The 17,011-nt window shown below is 47.5% G+C and overlaps 5 protein-coding genes across 5 annotated transcripts; 3 read left to right on the top strand and 2 right to left on the bottom strand.

Moving 5' to 3' along the window:
* Nucleotides 1–1,743: 1,743 nt before the first annotated feature.
* On the top strand, nucleotides 1,744–3,455 carry POJ06DRAFT_219618 (uncharacterized protein). Its single transcript, XM_056185595.1, has 3 exons — nucleotides 1,744–2,100; nucleotides 2,153–2,503; nucleotides 2,567–3,455. The coding sequence occupies exons 1-3, from the start codon at nucleotides 2,031–2,033 to the stop codon at nucleotides 3,175–3,177; spliced, it is 1,032 nt and encodes a 343-aa protein (XP_056046806.1). The 5' UTR covers nucleotides 1,744–2,030; the 3' UTR covers nucleotides 3,178–3,455.
* A 1,372-nt stretch (nucleotides 3,456–4,827) lies between these two features.
* POJ06DRAFT_187033 (uncharacterized protein) lies at nucleotides 4,828–5,271 on the bottom strand (the record flags this gene model as incomplete). Its single annotated transcript, XM_056184779.1, has 1 exon — nucleotides 4,828–5,271. A coding segment is annotated over one exon (444 nt), but the record flags the coding sequence as incomplete, so codon positions are not given.
* A 2,098-nt stretch (nucleotides 5,272–7,369) lies between these two features.
* Nucleotides 7,370–8,838, top strand: POJ06DRAFT_247338 (uncharacterized protein). Its single transcript, XM_056186893.1, has 3 exons — nucleotides 7,370–7,648; nucleotides 7,729–7,958; nucleotides 8,013–8,838. The coding sequence occupies exons 1-3, from the start codon at nucleotides 7,611–7,613 to the stop codon at nucleotides 8,651–8,653; spliced, it is 909 nt and encodes a 302-aa protein (XP_056046804.1). The 5' UTR covers nucleotides 7,370–7,610; the 3' UTR covers nucleotides 8,654–8,838.
* A 2,876-nt stretch (nucleotides 8,839–11,714) lies between these two features.
* Nucleotides 11,715–13,725, top strand: POJ06DRAFT_67628 (general substrate transporter). The gene is made up of 3 exons (XM_056191386.1): nucleotides 11,715–12,072; nucleotides 12,131–12,187; nucleotides 12,241–13,725. The coding sequence occupies exons 1-3, from the start codon at nucleotides 11,855–11,857 to the stop codon at nucleotides 13,532–13,534; spliced, it is 1,569 nt and encodes a 522-aa protein (XP_056046803.1). The 5' UTR covers nucleotides 11,715–11,854; the 3' UTR covers nucleotides 13,535–13,725.
* Nucleotides 13,726–15,102: 1,377 nt separating this feature from the next.
* Nucleotides 15,103–16,215, bottom strand: POJ06DRAFT_192024 (DUF2278 family protein; the record flags this gene model as incomplete). Its single annotated transcript, XM_056184867.1, has 2 exons — nucleotides 15,103–15,476; nucleotides 15,504–16,215. 2 exons carry the CDS (start codon nucleotides 16,213–16,215, stop codon nucleotides 15,103–15,105), a joined length of 1,086 nt encoding a protein of 361 aa, XP_056046802.1.
* Between the last annotated feature and the right edge of the window lie 796 nt (nucleotides 16,216–17,011).

The following is a 17,011-nucleotide window of genomic DNA, read 5'->3' as shown; positions in this document are numbered from 1 at the left end:
AGACGCGTGCTGGAGCGCGTCCCAGGGGTAGCCCCTGCCTTCAAAACCCGAACCCCTAAAATCCTGTCCATTCGTCCATTCATCCATTCCACGCCTATTTTAAATGGATGGATGGATTACGTAACAGCAGGCAAATGGAATGGATGGAAATGGACGTCTTCCATCCATCATTCCATTTGAATAAATCAGTGGAGTGGATCGCCACACTGCATTCGGCCTCCACCTGCCGTAATCTGAAACAACTGCCGTAATCTGAAACAAACTGCCGTAATCTGAATGCCGTAATGTGAAACAACTGCGATCTAGACTACAACCTTATTCCACACAAGATTGTATAGTTGGTATATTCGATTTGCTTAATATCTAAGATTTTGAGGGGTTTTTTTTCGCGTTTGGACCGTATCACTACAATGGGCATGACTGGTTTGGAAAACTAGATGCGGCATTTATGGAGATATATAGGCGCGATCCGCTTACTGGAACTGTTCTACCGCCCACAATCTTTGTAAGTGAAATATGGCGTGTTTTGCTTGGGGGCGCTAATCGGTCAATAGAATGTAGTTGAGGATGGGTAAATGCTGTTGCACGGTGGGCCTCACAATTGCAGATCTGTGTCCCGCCGGTGAGCAGGATATTCAGGGTATCGAAGCGGTGCTTATTTCCTTAAATTCCGACCATGTGCGGGGTGTTACTGGCAACGGGAGCCGTCATACAGCGAAATCGAGATTCACTGATGCTGTGGGACACAGATAGAGTGCAATAAGGAATGGACTGAAACGATCTGGCTGTGGTAAGAAATAGCCGCCAGATCTATGACTGACGATCTTGCATCTTGTTCTTAGCGGAGCAATTGTGACGTCTTTATAGGTTTGCTATTTCTGGTAATCAACTTCGTGGAGCGGGCAAAGACCGTCAACGCGTAAATCTTGAGGGCCTCCACCGTCCCGTCTAGAGCCAAATTCTTTGGAATACTCTGAAGAGGCGGTCTTGGCGGCGGCCATCAACACCGTTCCTGAGATTTTCCCATCGACAACGGCCGCGGTGAACGTGTCTTCCAAATGACAGCATTTTCCCGGCGAAAATTCTCAACAAGACATTTCAGACAGAAGGGGTGAGTCGCAGATCTGCGACACGTCGACCAAGCCGGACTGCCTTTGGCATGTCGAAATCGACTTTACTCCGTATTTATGATCTCCGTTACGTACGGTGCCTGATAAAAGTCCTTGAATTAGGTTAAAAATATCTAGGTGAGTAGCGAGTTACAGATTCGTAATCGTGTTGATTATTAATTATTCTTATTTACAAATCCCGGTGAGTGGCAGAAATTAAGCTCGGCCTCCTTAGCACATTTTCCTTATTATTAATTCAGATGTTATTTGATCAATAATCAATATTTGAAAATGGATATAGTCTTGAAATTAAGATGCTGACAAATTTCCTGAGGAAGATCACGAAAGCGAGTCAGTTTCCTTTATATAATACGTCGTAGACAGTTATTAAGACTCGTACGCGGGAGATGTCTCGGGATATTCATGTAAATCGTCACTTACTGAAAGCGTCGCTATGCCTGAGATGCCACGTAAGATTCTGCGCCCTACGATAAAGCGTTGGGAAAGTCACTATGATTACTACAATGACCGATCATTGGAAACGGAGCCTGAACGGAAATATATATATACGGAACGTCTCCGAAGTCATATACACTGGCTTTCAAACAAAAAAAAAGTCATAAGAGTGATTAGTATTCAGTTGAGTAACAGAAGTCACGAATAAGCAATCACCTGTCTCCAAGTGATAACTTTGGTTGCAAGAAGCAACAAGATTACTGAACAAGTAATATATTAAGTGCAGAGTTCTGCCCAGACTCTCCCCTTCTCATCCAGGAATGAGCCTGAATTGACGAAACGAATACGGGCCACGTCCTCTTTCTACCACGTCTCCAGTTCCCACCAACCTGTTCACATCTCGAATTTCAAAAGCGACCAAGTTAACAACAATTTTTTCATTCAGCTCTTCCTGTCAATCGAACCATGTCTGACCAAAAGAAGACCATTCTCGTCATCGGAGGAACGGGAGCTCAGGGCTCGGCCGTAGTCAAAGGTAAGGGTTTTTTTTCACAAAAAGATAGGACCAAAACTCACTCGCCAAATAGCTCTCGCTCAGGACGGCAAGTACGAGGTTAGGGCCATCACAAGAAGTACCGCATCGAACGAGGCAAAAGCACTTGCCAAGCTTCCAAACGTGACCCTTTTCCAGGGAAATCCCTACAACGAAGTCGACCTTCAGAAAGCCTTCAAAGGCGTGCGGCTGGCTTTTGCCAACACAAATGGCTTCGCCATTGGCGAGAAGGCTGAGATCTACTGGGGGATCCGTATGTATGAGCTCGCTGCTCAAAATGGTCTGGAGCACTTCGTGTGGGCCGGAGTGGACTACGGCTCGAAGTTGGGAGGGTTCGCTCCAAAATACCGGTGCGGCCACTTGGATGGAAAGAATAAGGTTACTGGTATGGAAGTTGCATAATCGTTAAATTGATCGTTCCGAGAGTTGAAGCTTACCTGATATCCAGAGTATCTCAAATCTCAGCCCCAATCGCCATTGGCCTGGTCAGTTCTAAGCAGCTGCCCGTACATCGAGATGCTTTCGGAGAACTGGAGGCCAAAGAAGGATAAGACCGGGACCTACGTATTCGCTGTGCCTCTCGGCTACGGTGCTTCTCCCCTGATCCATTTGGAAGACCTGGGACACTACGCGCGCTGGATTTTCGACAATCCGGCAGAATCGAAGGGTATCAATCTGGAAGTTGCTACATGCCATGTAGGCTTAGACGACCTTGTGCAGACTTTCCAAAAGGTAACAGGAAAGCCTGCAAGAGCTGTGCGCATGACTCCGGAGGAGTACTTTGCGAACGGTTATGAGCCGCTTGATACGGACAAGAAACTCGCCTACGGAACGGACGGGTCAGACAGCACTCTGATGACCGCGGGTCAGAACTTTATTGGGTTCTTCTACTTGTGGCGTGATAACCTTGCCAAGAGAGACTACGCTCTTCTCGACAAGATCTTGCCTACTCGTGTGAAGACTCTGGAAGAATGGATGAGGAAGTCGGACTACACTGGAGAATACAAGCCTGTCCTGATCGATGTGGCACGAGGAAACTTTCCCATTAAAGGGCAATAGCTTCGGACAAGCTCTATCCAGGCTGGCCACTGGGATAATTTCCCTATCCAAGATTGAATGAGAGATGAGCTTTCAAATGACAAATGATATAAAATTTTTGCTGATAAATTCTGTCCCTAAAACACGCATGGCACGCTAAGAGATAGGGGTTAAGAAAATAGGAATTCACTAAGTAGACCCAATTAGAATTGGCTATAATGTTTAGTAGGTCCAATTAGGTACCCCAGGCACCCTTCTCGAGCGGATCCCTTATATATTAGTGGCGTTGTATGAGCGGTAATCACGGCTGGAGCGTGTAGACACGTCAGGGTAAGCCGCACGCCGCACGCCGCACATCGTACGCTCCTCACGACGTTAAATACCGACGCTCTTCTTCCCTTAGCAGCGGGTTTTATTTCCTGTCTTGATATAGTTTGGCTACCATCTGGCTGGTTTAGAACCTTGGAGTTACTTCAACACTTTGGTGCAATTCTTCAGAAATGACTGGTTGTAGGATTTCTATTGGTTGAATTCATTAACGGATTGACGGCGCTGCAACGAGGACATGCTCGCCTGGACTGGCACCATGGCAACTTGATGTAATGTACAGCATATTTGTTATTGATACCGACAAGTGAAAGCTTCAGTTGTTCACCATACGGGAAAGCATCGAAAATAATCAAGTATCAACCGTCCATAGCAAAGTCATTAGTTGCGCTTTTGAAGCTTTAGTGACAACAAGTTATCGATTATTGACAGTGCGCCTACTCCCAACCGGACATCACCAAAATCCTTAGTTAGGAATTTTTCGTACAGAGTAGTCTACATTTATCTGATGCGTGACGTCCATTGGTAATAGGGACGTTTCGCTCAAAGTCACCACAGAGTTAGAGACTTACCCACTAAATCGAAGTCTTATTAACTCTAGTCATTAAGTAAAAGAGAGAGTGTGTCAGAACACCTTAGGCCCCTTCCATCACTTGTATGGTTCACAGCCATTATGCCATTTCGTTCAGCCTCGCGATCTCCGACTTGGGTTCCTACTTCTATGCAATGTGTTTTTTACCCCGTCTCCATGCTCGCGACGGGGGATCCTCCCAAGCATCACTGTGTCTGTCGGGCCCGGCTAAGGGACATGAATTCCCGTTTCAAATTGTTCAGAACTCGTTGTCTTCCGACAAGGCTAATCAAGCCTGCTTTTCTTGAGGAAGCAGCGGTAGAGTTTTCCTCGCAACGACAGACTATTTCTCTAAGATCCCTGAATCCAAAATTAAGCTTAGAAATTACGGACTGCCATCTGTAAATGCCCGAAATGGTGCAACCTAGGACAGGGCAGGCTCACAGTTTTCCCACTGTCTTCCGGTCATGAGAACGCTCTGCCTTAACTTTGGAATGGCCACCCCTCAATAGCAATCGTTAACAAGCTGCCACGTTCAATCTGCCTCGCTCTAGCTTTCAGTTCCTCCACATCCCAGTTTGCCCATACTAACTTCCCGTTCAAAAACTTGGCCTCGGGGCTCACAGCCCAGACTGTAAAATCGGTTGGCAATTCGACTATCTATCTGACCATTCCTCTGCGAGCAATAGCAATAAGGTCACTCACCGAGATCGATTCGGGTTGTCATTCCCACTTTCTCTGCCATCTCTGTCACTACTTGTCCCGGGTGGATGGATAGCACTGGTGATATTGACCACAGTCGATGTTGGGTTTGAAATGGCAAGGAACGCCTTGGCAACAAGAAACGTGCCCTTAACATTCACCTCAAACGACGTAAGCCACTTGTCAATTGGCTCGTCAAGGATGGAGCTTGCCCCCGCAAAGTACGCTGCATGGTTTACCACTATATCAAGAGGTCCAAATGCGTCCTTGATAGCTGCAAACGCTTGTTCCACCTCCGCTTTGTTGCTGATATCCGCTGGGGCGAAAAAGACTTCAACGCTGTTAGAGATCGAAGAGATTTTGAAACTGTTTTCTTGAAGTATATGCCCTTTGGCGAAGGATTGCGCGATGGCTCCGCCAATACCAAGCCCGCCACCCGTAATGACGACTGATTTCCCAGCAAGGGACAGCTCCGGTTTGGACGGGCTGATCGACGGATATGTATCTGTGTGCCATACTTTGGTAGGAGCCGGGAAAGGAGCCGTTTTGAACTGCTGACGACTTTAGTCTCTTAAGCAGCCGCGGCACTGAATGTCAAAATATACTTGTAGCCCGAGTCAAATACGGCCCCTGAATTATTACTAAAAGGATTTTTATCGGTATCTTTCGAATTGAAGAGGGCCGTATTAATAATGCTAAGTCGGTAATAAGGGGCCTATGTCCTGTACGGATAACAATTATAATTTGCCACGACACGGCGTGATCAGTAATCCTAAATAAGGCTGGCCTAACGCTATCTCTCACAGCCTCGTAGTCGTTGTTTTATGATTACTAAACTTGAATATACGATGAGTGCCGAGATAAGAATGATTAATTATCCGAGCGATCGACGAAGTGTGGGTAGGTTAACGGCTGGCAAAGCCGGCTACGAACCTTCAGCGCCAGCTGGAGAGACAACGAGAGTCGCAACGGTCGATGGGGTACGATAAGCCTACACACCGCCCTTACAAGTCTTCAAAGAGCCGTCTACGAGGAGAGGCCCGAGTCACGACTATAACGCGAACGACGGCGACGATTCGCGATAGACCACACTGGCAGGCTGACATCAGAGAGTTGCCAACCTTCCTGTGTGGGCTCCATGTCGAGAGTAGCATCTATGCGGAGAGGTTTTTCCACGGGGTTTGTCGTTCGAGGAACGGTGAAAGGTGGTGCATGTCAAGATGTGGTACGCTCCTAGGTGCGGACGGACTCGCAGTATGCTCGAAGAATGTTCTGGCTCTTTCCTTTTCTCTCTGCCCACGTTAGAGTATGTTTTTACATCAAAGTTCACATCTGAAAACCAATAAATCTTATAACACAACTAAAAATTGACCAAATGACTTAAAAATTGCACTGATTGAAGCCATTGCTCTGCAGAATCAGTACATACACTAAATTTACCTTAATATTGCAACTGTAGGTTGTTATATGTTGCGAACACATGTTCACGCGCCCACGTGAGACCGCTGGAGCAGTCACGGTGAAGCCAGAATACTCTGAGGTGGGTTCGCTCGTCTAGCGTACGCAATCGCGAAGGCGAGGTCGCTGGGGCGAAACCCGCCAACATCTCCGTTATAGTAACAACATGGTTATTACTTATACTTCTTGATCAGTGACGGCGTCCCTGCCTACCAACCCAACTCAACGTCTTAACCAACACCAGGTCTTGAAAACTCTGCACGTGATTTTAGAATATTTGTCAATAGGCTTCTGGAGAGGTTACCTAAGGCGATTCTGGATAAAGTAGGGTTGCAGAATGCGTATGTAAAAAGTGCTAGGCAGAGATGCAAAGAAAGCAGCACGGAGAGCGACGGAGGCAGGCAGATACCCGCAGAAACAGCTCCACAGCACCAAATCCACGATTATCAACATGGCCAAAGCGGAGAGGCGGACGCACAGCACGCTCCTAGAGGGGTCGGAAAACACTTGAAGAGGATCGACGCTGCGATACCCGGGCGGCACACTCGCAAATTGTACGATGCCTTGGGACGAAACGAAGCGTGTGTACTGGCACAGGTACGGACAGGCATGGCACGGCCTAGTGGGTACCTGCATCAGATCGGCCAGAGAAACTGTCAAGCACTTTCTCTTCAATTGCTCACTGTGGGCGACGCGCCGGGATTGCCTCGGAACAAATGGAGACCAGAAGGAGAGGCAGTCTCTCGTACTGTTTAGGAGGGAAAGCACAATCCGATCCGCAGAATTGGAAGCCGAACAGAGAAGCCGTACGAACGACCATCAAATACGCCATAAGCACAGGCCGACTGGATAGAGAAGTGGAACAGACACCAGCAAGTGCAACCACCCGGCAGTGAATTTCCTGACTTGTTCCCCTCCCCCTTCCCTCTACCAACCACACCACGCACCTTCGTGACCCGGCAGGTCTCGCTTCAACCCAGCCTTCAACCGCTGTAGATAGGACGTTCAACCCTGACCTGGAATTATCTTCAAGCCCACTTGCTATTAACTAACCCACGAGACCCTGTATAAGATATTGGATGAATCTAGTGTGATTTTTGGTACGGCGCACGCATTGTATGGGCTTTGAAGAGACTATTGGCTGAATCGAAGGAAGCGAACCATGTAACGAGACTAGTGCCTTTTAAGGTTTAGCCGGCCGTAATAGACTTCGTCATCAGCAGTCGGCACAATTACTACGCCGACCCACTTTGCCGAGGCAAAGAAATCACGACGTCATCAACATCAATGACTTGACAAGCGAGCTTCCGTCAAGTACAAAAGGATCATTACTCCTGCTGTCACCACCAGAAGTATATTTCATATTAGAAATAATATTCTATCGGCATCTTTACACATGTCTTCATCCCCAAGGCGATCAGTTCTTATTACCGGGTATATTAGGTCCATTAAACCGTCGCTCCTTCTTTTCTTTCGTATGTCGACGACTCGAACTGATAATTTTGACGCTGTAGCTGCTCGGTCGGTTCGTCCGGTCATGCTCTCGCCCTTGAATTTGCGGCCCAAGGCATGCGTGTCTTTGCAACCGCTCGCTCCACCAAGTCTCTTTCCCAGCTAGAAGCGAAGGGTATTGAGATACTTCCATTAGATGTTACGAGTGCAGAGAGCACTGCAGCGCTGAAGGCCGAGATTACGAAGCGGACTGGAGGAAAGCTGGACATGCTCTTTAACAATGCTGGAATGAGTACGTAGTTCCCTCTGCTCTCACCTTAGCTCGGAGTTCTGATGGAATCGATAGTGTACGAAGCCCCAGCGATTGAAGCTGATCCTATCCGCGTTCGTAAAATGTTCGATGCCAACGTTTTTGGGGTGTTCGACATGGTGAACGCCTTTATCCCCCTGCTTCTAGCTTCCGTGTCAGGTTCTCAAGCTCCACCTACTATAATCAACACATCTTCGATCCTTGGCCGTCTGCCGTTTCCCTTCGCTGCCGGATACAATGCGTCTAAAGCGGCTGTAGCTTCCTACTCTGACACCCTCCGGATCGAGCTGAACCCTCTTGGGATCAAAGTTGTGACATTATTTATGGGTGAAGTCGCAACTGGCCTGATGTCTGCCGACAATATCTCTTTCGGCCACGAGAGTCTCTATATTGATGTTCAAGGGGCTGCTCAAGAGAGAAGTCGACAGCACGCACGGAGTAGTATAAAACCGGAAGAATTTGCACGCCAAGTTGTCAACGAAGTTATTTCAAAACCCAGAGCCGGAAAAGGCGAATACCTGTGGAAGGGCACAAATGCTTTCTTAGTTTGGTTACTTAATGCCGTGGGATGGAGGAAGATCTTTGACGGCTCGATGGAGTCCGCGGTAGAGCTGGACAAGAAGGAGATCAAGAAAGCAATTTTCGATAAGGGGCAGCGTAGCGTAAAGCGAGATTGAAAAGTTTATCCAGCTGTAACGCATTGATGGGAATGTATTAATTGACTGTAGTTTAACGTTTATTTTAAGTAGTTGTCACGGGGATCGCTACCTAGGAACTTCAGCATAACTACCACAGCTTCTTCCGTATTTGAAATTATATCCGTTGTTCTCAGCTCTCTTTTGAAACTTGACCGTATATGGCATAAAGAATGATTTGGTACTGCTGGGGAAATTCTGTTGGGGGTGTTCGGCCGCGAGAATTCTGATGAGGACCTGAGCGACGAGCTGCCGAGGCCCGTTACTAACTCGATTATTAATCCCAGAGTATAACCAGCAAGCCGAGCGTATGGTCTCCTCTAGCCATGATAAACAATTGTAATTCAACTCTCTACATTTATTTGTGCGACTCCTTAAGCATATCCAGACTCCTCATTGACAACTAAACTATCTAACAGAAAAGGACGGTTTATCTGGTAGGTCTCTTTGGCCACATTTGACGCCGTCGACGATCATATTGTACTTCAGAGTAAAATGTAACTAGAAGCAGCCTTTGCCGGACTTGACTAGAAATGTAGGAGCCACGATAAGTATTGACCTGAATTTCTCCGACCCAGTGTTTCATCGATTGCAATGAACCTACGGAGGTAAGTGAGCAGGTCCACGTTCTCTAGGCCGAGTAGGACTAGCAATAATTTAGATTATTCAATCTTTAAGTTTGTTTATTTCCGGGAAATTGGCTTTCATTAACAAAGGCTGGTTTGCTTAATGCTCCGCTGTAGCAATAAGCTTTGACTCTTGGGTCCCTACTTCTGGGTAAGGGCGACTACCTCTTCCCAATAGCTCATCAATGTCGCTCGACCTCGGACTGACTTACCATCAGTAGTGCGGTCGGAGGCGGGCTCCGTATTTGCCGCTCCCGCCCTAAGACGCCTTTTGCTTAGCCCCCAACCTCATACGTCTGATTTTATTTAGAGCGCTACAACCGTTGAAATGACATCTGAGTCTTATCAGGCACTCGTCGTCTGTAAATATGGTGTTCACACTGCGATGGGGCATTATCGCGACGGGATGGATCTCAGGGATGTTTTTGAAGGACTTGCTTATTGGTCCAGAATTTAAGTGAGTTGCGATTTGCCAAATATTCAGTTGTATAGGGAACGGAAGTCCATGAATCCAGAATTTGGTGCCCGCTTGGCTGTGAGCGGAGGGAAGCTTGAATCAGAACACGGATTTGATTAGTCGCAACTGCTTATATATTGGGTTAGGGTTTGTTGTCCGTTATTGAGTGCTGGATATATAGCGGTTTACAGCCCAATTGAGTGATCAATATAGTCAGTCGTATCGTAGGATCATCCTCTTTCTATAGTCCTGGGCTCCAAACCAAAAACGACTGAGCAAGAGCCCCTTCAAGGTCACGTGAGTCGTATCCGTGGATATTACGGATATCCGTGGATACTGCGGATACGGATACGGATAAAGCCAATATATCTGGATATGGATACGGATACGGATATAGATATTTTACGCGGATACGGATACGGATACGGATAAGGAAAAATTAGCCTGGATATTATCCGTGCCGATCCCTAGGCACCTTGAAGAAAAATACTTTGGGTAGGGGCCAAGAAAATAAGAGGAGATGTGAGAGTCAGGATGAGGAGCATCGTTTGGTCTTGTTGTTTACGCTCCAGCGAGTCTTAGTAACAAACCCAGCGGCCGGTGCCGTCGCACGGGCCACATATCACTTTGGGCTTCATATTCATGCTTCTTGCCTCATAAAATTTACAAGCTCTTTATCTTCCCACTCTGCATCTGAAAGCTATATCTTAAATTGATAGGGCTAATATTCCTTGCTACAGCTCTTAAAATTTTCCGATTTTTGGCTAACTATTGTTGATGTGCAATAAATTTTCCACAGCCCGACATGTGTAATTCCAGCCGTCATCAGGGTCACACACTGGGTGTGCATCGCATTAGCGGAAGAAAACCCTTAAATTCAACCGTAGAAACTTTGAAAACCGGGTCTTGTGACAAATTGTAAGGGTTAGGGGCGGCTTGGCCAGGGGTTAGGGCAAGATCCAATAATTGTTTTCTTGTTTGTAACGCGCGGCTGACTGGCTGACTTTTGACGCCAGTTTGTTAGAACAGTAGTTCTGATTCTTTGAGGTCTAAGCCATTTTACGCCACCTATTATAGTGTCCACAGTGTGGCTGCTCTTCTGTGGTGAGGTTCGATTTACCTCCCCTCCACGGCGATTCGTTGTCAGCGTTGAGACACCTCAAAGCGTATATTTGGTTAGTCTGTATGAAGCCAAAATTAAAGAACTGTTGCTGTCCCTGAATTTTTATTTTCTTTACAAATTTGTATTACGCGAACGTCCCTGGTCAGTACCCACCAACTCTCCGGCCCGCTCCTAATACCAGTAGTTCAATGTCATTGAAATGTATGGAATACAAGCTTCCATTTTGGCAGGAAATAGTACCCCTTCCGTGTTCACCTTCGAACATTCCTCCCCTGTAGACTTCCATTGCATCCTTGCTCTCGCGCCTCTTCCCTAAACCTAAAATCCCAACAAACATCACCAAATTCTGATAATTTGGAAATTGACGTACGCAGTTTCTGACCAATAAATATATAACGTAACTTGCATATCATTCGCCAAAACAGCAGAAGAGACCTGTAAAGGCATTCAGTGGCTGGAATTTAACAACTTCTCCGTAAGAAAAATTGTCGCTATCGTGTACAGGGGAGACCACGCTCACGCGCTTAACCTCCACTCTCACATGCTCTGGCGTCGATTATTATTAGAACCGAGTATTATAACGTGGACAGACCATTTACAGTACAGTATACAGTAGAGTTATCAGTTAGTTCATAGTGGTCGCTCAATCTCTAATTCATGTCCGTTGCACCCAAGTTTATCGGCATGCAGTTAGAGTTCAACAATGATCGGCGTGCTCGGTTGGGCCTCCCGCATGCGGGGTAGTGCCAAACTCTGTTTTCGTCCTGTCGAGGGTCTCACTCACGTGTTGCTTTTGATAGTGTGAAATGGAACTCTCGATGACACGCATGTTCGCCGCTCCCATCGTGCCGCACTGTCATGACGCTTTCGGGGTCCCCCTAGATGGTCGACCCCCACGGAAAATTAGAGATCGCTGCAGCTCTTTTTGGGTCTTACTCCTCTCGTCAGGCGGACTACTATCCGCAGGTTAGGCAACAATGGTCCGCCTGCTTAACGTATACACCATCTCCAGTTTTGTTGCACTGGGCGGTGTGCTCTACGGTTTTGACGTCTCTTCAATGTCCGGAATCGTTGCTACCCCGCAGTATAAAGATTACTACGGCAACCCTCTAGGCGCAACCCAAGGTGGCATTACCGGTGCCATTGCCGCCGGCTCGCTCATCGGCGCATTGTGTTCGTCTGTTCTTGGTGACTGGTACGCAATGGCAATTTGCAATATGATGACAACGAATGGTTTATATTGACGATTTCAGGCTGTCTCGAAAAGTTGCCATACAACTAGGTACCGTTACGTGGTGCATCGGCGCAAGGTGAGCGGTTGTTTTAGCGTTGTTCGGGTCTAGTCATGGCTAACGGTTTGCAGTCTTCAGGCCGCGTCCAATGGAGTCCCAATGCTTATCATGGGCCGTATCATCGCTGGCTATTGCATTGGCGTTACATCTACCCTCATTCCGATCTACCAGTCCGAGATCGCTCCTCGCAAGATCCGCGGTCGGATAGTCTCAATTCAGCATTTCGCCATTTGCTTGGGGATCTTGATCATGTATTTTGTGCAGTATGGATGTTCGTTCCTTAATTCACAGGCCGTGTTCAGATTGCCGTGGGCCCTTCAGACAATACCAGCAATCTTGCTATTTATTGGTCTCTTTTGGCTGCCTCGATCGCCCAGATGGTTGGCAAGTAAAGACCGGTGGGACGAGGTCTTGCGTGTAATAGCGTTCCTACGCACGCCAGACTGCAACATCAGCGATCCGCTGGTACTTGCTGAATACAAAGAAATTGAAGAACAGATTCGGATCGAACGCGAGGAGCATTCGAACAGCTACCGCGAACTGTTTGGAAAGAAAATGCGCAAGCGGGTGTTGCTTGGCATGGCTGCTCAAGGGTGGTCACAGCTGACCGGAGTCAACATGCTCTTGTACTTCATTGTCTACTTTCTCAACTCTGCTGGCATTTCCAACACGCTCTTGGCATCGTCATTTCAGTATATTATTTTTATTGTCGCGACCATTCCGACGATGTTGTGGACAGACCAATGGGGTCGTCGCACGTCGCTGCTCATTGGTTCGCTGTGCATTGCTTTCTGGATGTATGTAATCGCCGGCTTATTCGCACGCTTCGGTCAACCAAATCCAGTCCCTGACCAGCCATACACCTGGATAATCGTTGGCCATCCTGCCGCAAGCCGTGCGGTCCAGGCTAGCATATACTTGGCCTCGGCCTCATTCGCTATGTCCTGGGGACCTATCGAGTGGGTGTACCCGCCGGAAATCGTTCCACTTCGCATTCGAGCCAAAGCCGTCTCATTTTCGACCGCAACTAATTGGGTCACTAGCTTCGCACTCTCCGTGGCTCTGCCACCACTTCTGCGCTCGATCCGCTGGCGCGTGTTTGTCATCTGTGGATGTTTGAATGTGGCCGCTTTTATTCACGTCTGGTTTGTGCTACCCGAGACGAAGCAACGCACGCTAGAGGAAATGGATGAGATATTCGAGCACGGAGAACCAGTGTGGCGGTCGTTCACCGGCTTACGATACAAAACAAGTCGCCTCGATACACTGGCAAAAGAAATCGAACGGGACAAACTTGGTATGCATCGCCGCGTCCACGTCGAAGTGTACGAACATGTCGAATCGAAGAGTGGCATTGGACCTTAATCAAATGCCACTGCTACTGTTGACGGCTGCTTGTTGTTTGTCATGACTGTTCTCTGGGAATTTGGATTAGAAAGTGATTATGCATAGATGGTTGGAAATGTTTAAGGACGGATTACTAGATTATACTCTTGGTGTATATACTTGATTTCAATATTCTGGCGTTAATACAAAAAGCGTTGATAGTAGATCCCCATATGCCTTTGCCAGGATTTTTCCCCGCCGCTGACAGTGCTCTCCTTGCCGCTCCTGACTACAAGCCACGATATCATGATCCCAAGTTGCCGTGCTTACTGGTTGCCAAGACAAGTGTTTGCGCCTGAGCTGTTTGGTTCGCACCGATCTTGTTAGAGACTAATTGTCGCAATTTAAGACGAACCTAGAGCGAGCCAAAGCTATGAGGGACTACTGACACGTGATTATTTGTCATATACACAAGTAAAATAATAATCTCAATGTACCGGCCGTGTAAGCCCCACCTTCCCTAACCCGCAATCAGCCCAGGGTAAGCTCGGGGACACGTCGTTTCGTGAAATACAGGGTTAGGGTCAGAGCTAAACTGTAGCGGCCAGAAATCCTTGTGATTTGATATAAGCCCACTGTCGTTTAGCACAATATGGCACATTTGATCCACCGTTACTGCAAAGGCAACGAATGCATCAGCCCGCCCGGTTAAGTGTTATCCAAGCAATGGATGTCACCTTTTCATTTCACCCTGTGTCAGTATTTCTAGTACCGCAGTATTGGTAATAATGAGGGCAATGTGAAGGATGCTTCCTCTGCTGCGCGAATCTCAGCATTGGCGCTTAACCTGGAACTTAAGAGGCTGCAGGATGAGGAGTCTGAGAATGACAAACTTCAGGAGCGCGGGCCGGACATCTTGAGAGTCACTACAAACTCTCAAATTGGTTCCTAGTTGTGCCGTTAATAACAACTTTTTGTTGGAGATCAAATCCACAACTGTGCTCCAGCGAAATCATGCTGTCAAATCAAGTTTTTGGAAGCTTAAACTTAAACTGGACCGGATGTACCTGTGGAGGGACTAACGAGGATGCGTGTCTGACAGTTACATGTCCAGGATACGTTACCATGACTAACTAGTGGAATTCTTGGTAAAAGTGTCTCAGTACCAAGGCTGAGCTACGCCTGTTACTGATAGTGATAGTAACTGCTGATCATTACTATATTCAACACTGTTATCCGTCACCCAGTGACCTTGAAACAGCCTGTCTATCACGAAAGGCCAACTGTCGATGACAGGTTCCTAAGATCTATGGGTCCCCAAGAAACTGTGACGAGGGAACAATATATCTGCTTAAGTACGGAGTGGGGAAGAAGAGCTCAACTACTTCAAAACGACACTGTCACACGCGTCGAAGGGCAGCGGACTCCAATCTTGTCTCGCTCACGGTAATATCTCGAACATATTGCACAATCGACGCGAAAGTCTTTTGCTTATGGAAATTAACTACCAAACAGTTTGTCTTGTCATAACAATATGACTACGAAGTACGGACTGACAGAGAATAATTGCACACCATACCTAAGGTAGTTTCCTCTACAGTCCACTCTCAAAGTCGAGGAAGCGGAACATCAGACTCCCTAAAATAAATAACTTCACCCTCCTTCCTAGCCTGTTCAGAAGTGTAGCTAACGCCGTCCACTTTCCAACCCTTGCCATCCAAGAGCGATATCTTCCCTCCTTTGTTCGACAGCGGGGCCGCGGGGACTTCAACGGCTTTGACCTGCTTGACTTCCAGCTCTGTATTTTCGGGAAGGGATTGCGACATATCGCGGGTGTTCAAGATTCTCCAGCCGGTAAGAGGGACCGTCTTGTCTGTGCGGTTGATTAGATAGACGGTTTCCCGCTGCCCTGTCGAGGTAGGCTGATTTTCGTTACCGGTTGGGTTGACCATTGCTGCTAGGATTGCGACGGCGGCATCTTCTTTGCCTGTAAACCCTCCACCTCCACCGCTGCTTCCTATTCCATCTCCAACGTTTCCATCTCCAGGTTCTAGATATTCCGCAAAAGTCAGACTACCTGGTAAGGGTTTCCCGTTGATGTCATCGGTATGAATAGCCTGCGAGGCAAAAGCCAGAAAGATCGCTTCCCAGTGTCCATCGTCGGAAAATCTCAGGATCAAGCCTCCGTCTGACCAGACGCCGTTTGGGAAGCGCGGCAAGCTTCCCTGGTTCATATGCACCTCGTGGATGCCATCTTTGCGCGGGGAGAACTGCGACCCAAACAGGTAGATGGTAGCCTTGCGGTCAATAGCCGACGTGAGGATCGGCTCCAGGGAGTCAATGATGTCGTTGTCGGGCCCGGGGACGTCGTGCGGCAGCAACTTGCCGTCACGATTCTGCAGCAGGTTGCCGCGAATGTAATCGAGAGCCAGGCCCTCTACTTTTCTTTCGCTCTCTGGGATCAGTCGAAAGCCAAAATCGAGGTCGGCTAGCTTGTGGGTGATGGGGTGGCGGAAGTCCCGAATCAGCCAATAAACAAGCCGGGATTCGATGGATTGGGACTTGACGTTGATCGCGGCAGTGTACGGGGCCGATGAGGAGGAGTTGAGTCCGTCTGCGAATTTCAAGTGAATATGAGGACTTGAAGGGTCGATATCTGCACCCTCGGCTGTGAAGGATTTGGCCCTTGCGACCCAGACTCCGTAGGTTTCAAATACCATTGGCAATACTGGTAAACTTATTCTGAAGTAAGGTAAGGTAGATAGATAGGTTTGGGTAGGTAGCTAGCATGAGAATCTGGAAACTTCAATTAGAAATTAGATTGTACCTACGCGGAACAGCCGTAGCTTTATATATATCAAGTCCCGTCGAGAAGTACCGTGTGATATCCTTAAGTAGGCAGTTATGCAAATCCAGCAGTTTCGTGAGAACTGTCACAGCGATCTGTTTGGATCTGGCGAGCTGAGTTAAGGATCTGCGTTACTGAAATTTTATACAATAGCTATATTATTTGTAAATTTTTATAAGGTAAATATCAAAAATGCCCTCCGGTTCAGTACCTGCCGTACCCAGTGATCATTACCCCACACACACACGCACATTGTACCTCATGCAGCCAACATCCAGACACTTTGTTACAATGCACTCAACGTTGGCGAGGGGCAATGGCCCAGGCAGGCAAGGGACGCATTTTGCGTAATCATGAAGTCGTTGACAGAAATGCGTTCATACGAGACAGATAGGGATGAGGAAAATTCGTCTAAATTTATGAGTAGGTACCGTTAGCACCGGCAGATTTAGGGCTAGGTAAGTGTGGTACACGACCCCAGGTCATTTGATATTATGAACAAGGACTTTGTGATATTTGCCCATTTTTATAATAGAGAAGAAAGAACGATATCGGAAGCAACTAGCCGATCGATCTCATCACTACTCGGCTCAAAAGCGAAACATGGACGTTTAAGGTTTTATTATGCGAGATGCCACGCATGTGATGAAAACTAAAGCGATTAGCAG

The sequence above is a fragment of the Lipomyces tetrasporus genome (assembly GCF_029532465.1).
Source record: "Lipomyces tetrasporus strain NRRL Y-64009 chromosome Unknown POJ06scaffold_2, whole genome shotgun sequence".
In the NCBI taxonomy this organism is placed as follows: domain Eukaryota; kingdom Fungi; phylum Ascomycota; class Lipomycetes; order Lipomycetales; family Lipomycetaceae; genus Lipomyces; species Lipomyces tetrasporus.
Note: the sequence above shows the minus strand (reverse complement) of the source record. Positions and strands in the feature narration are given on the sequence as shown.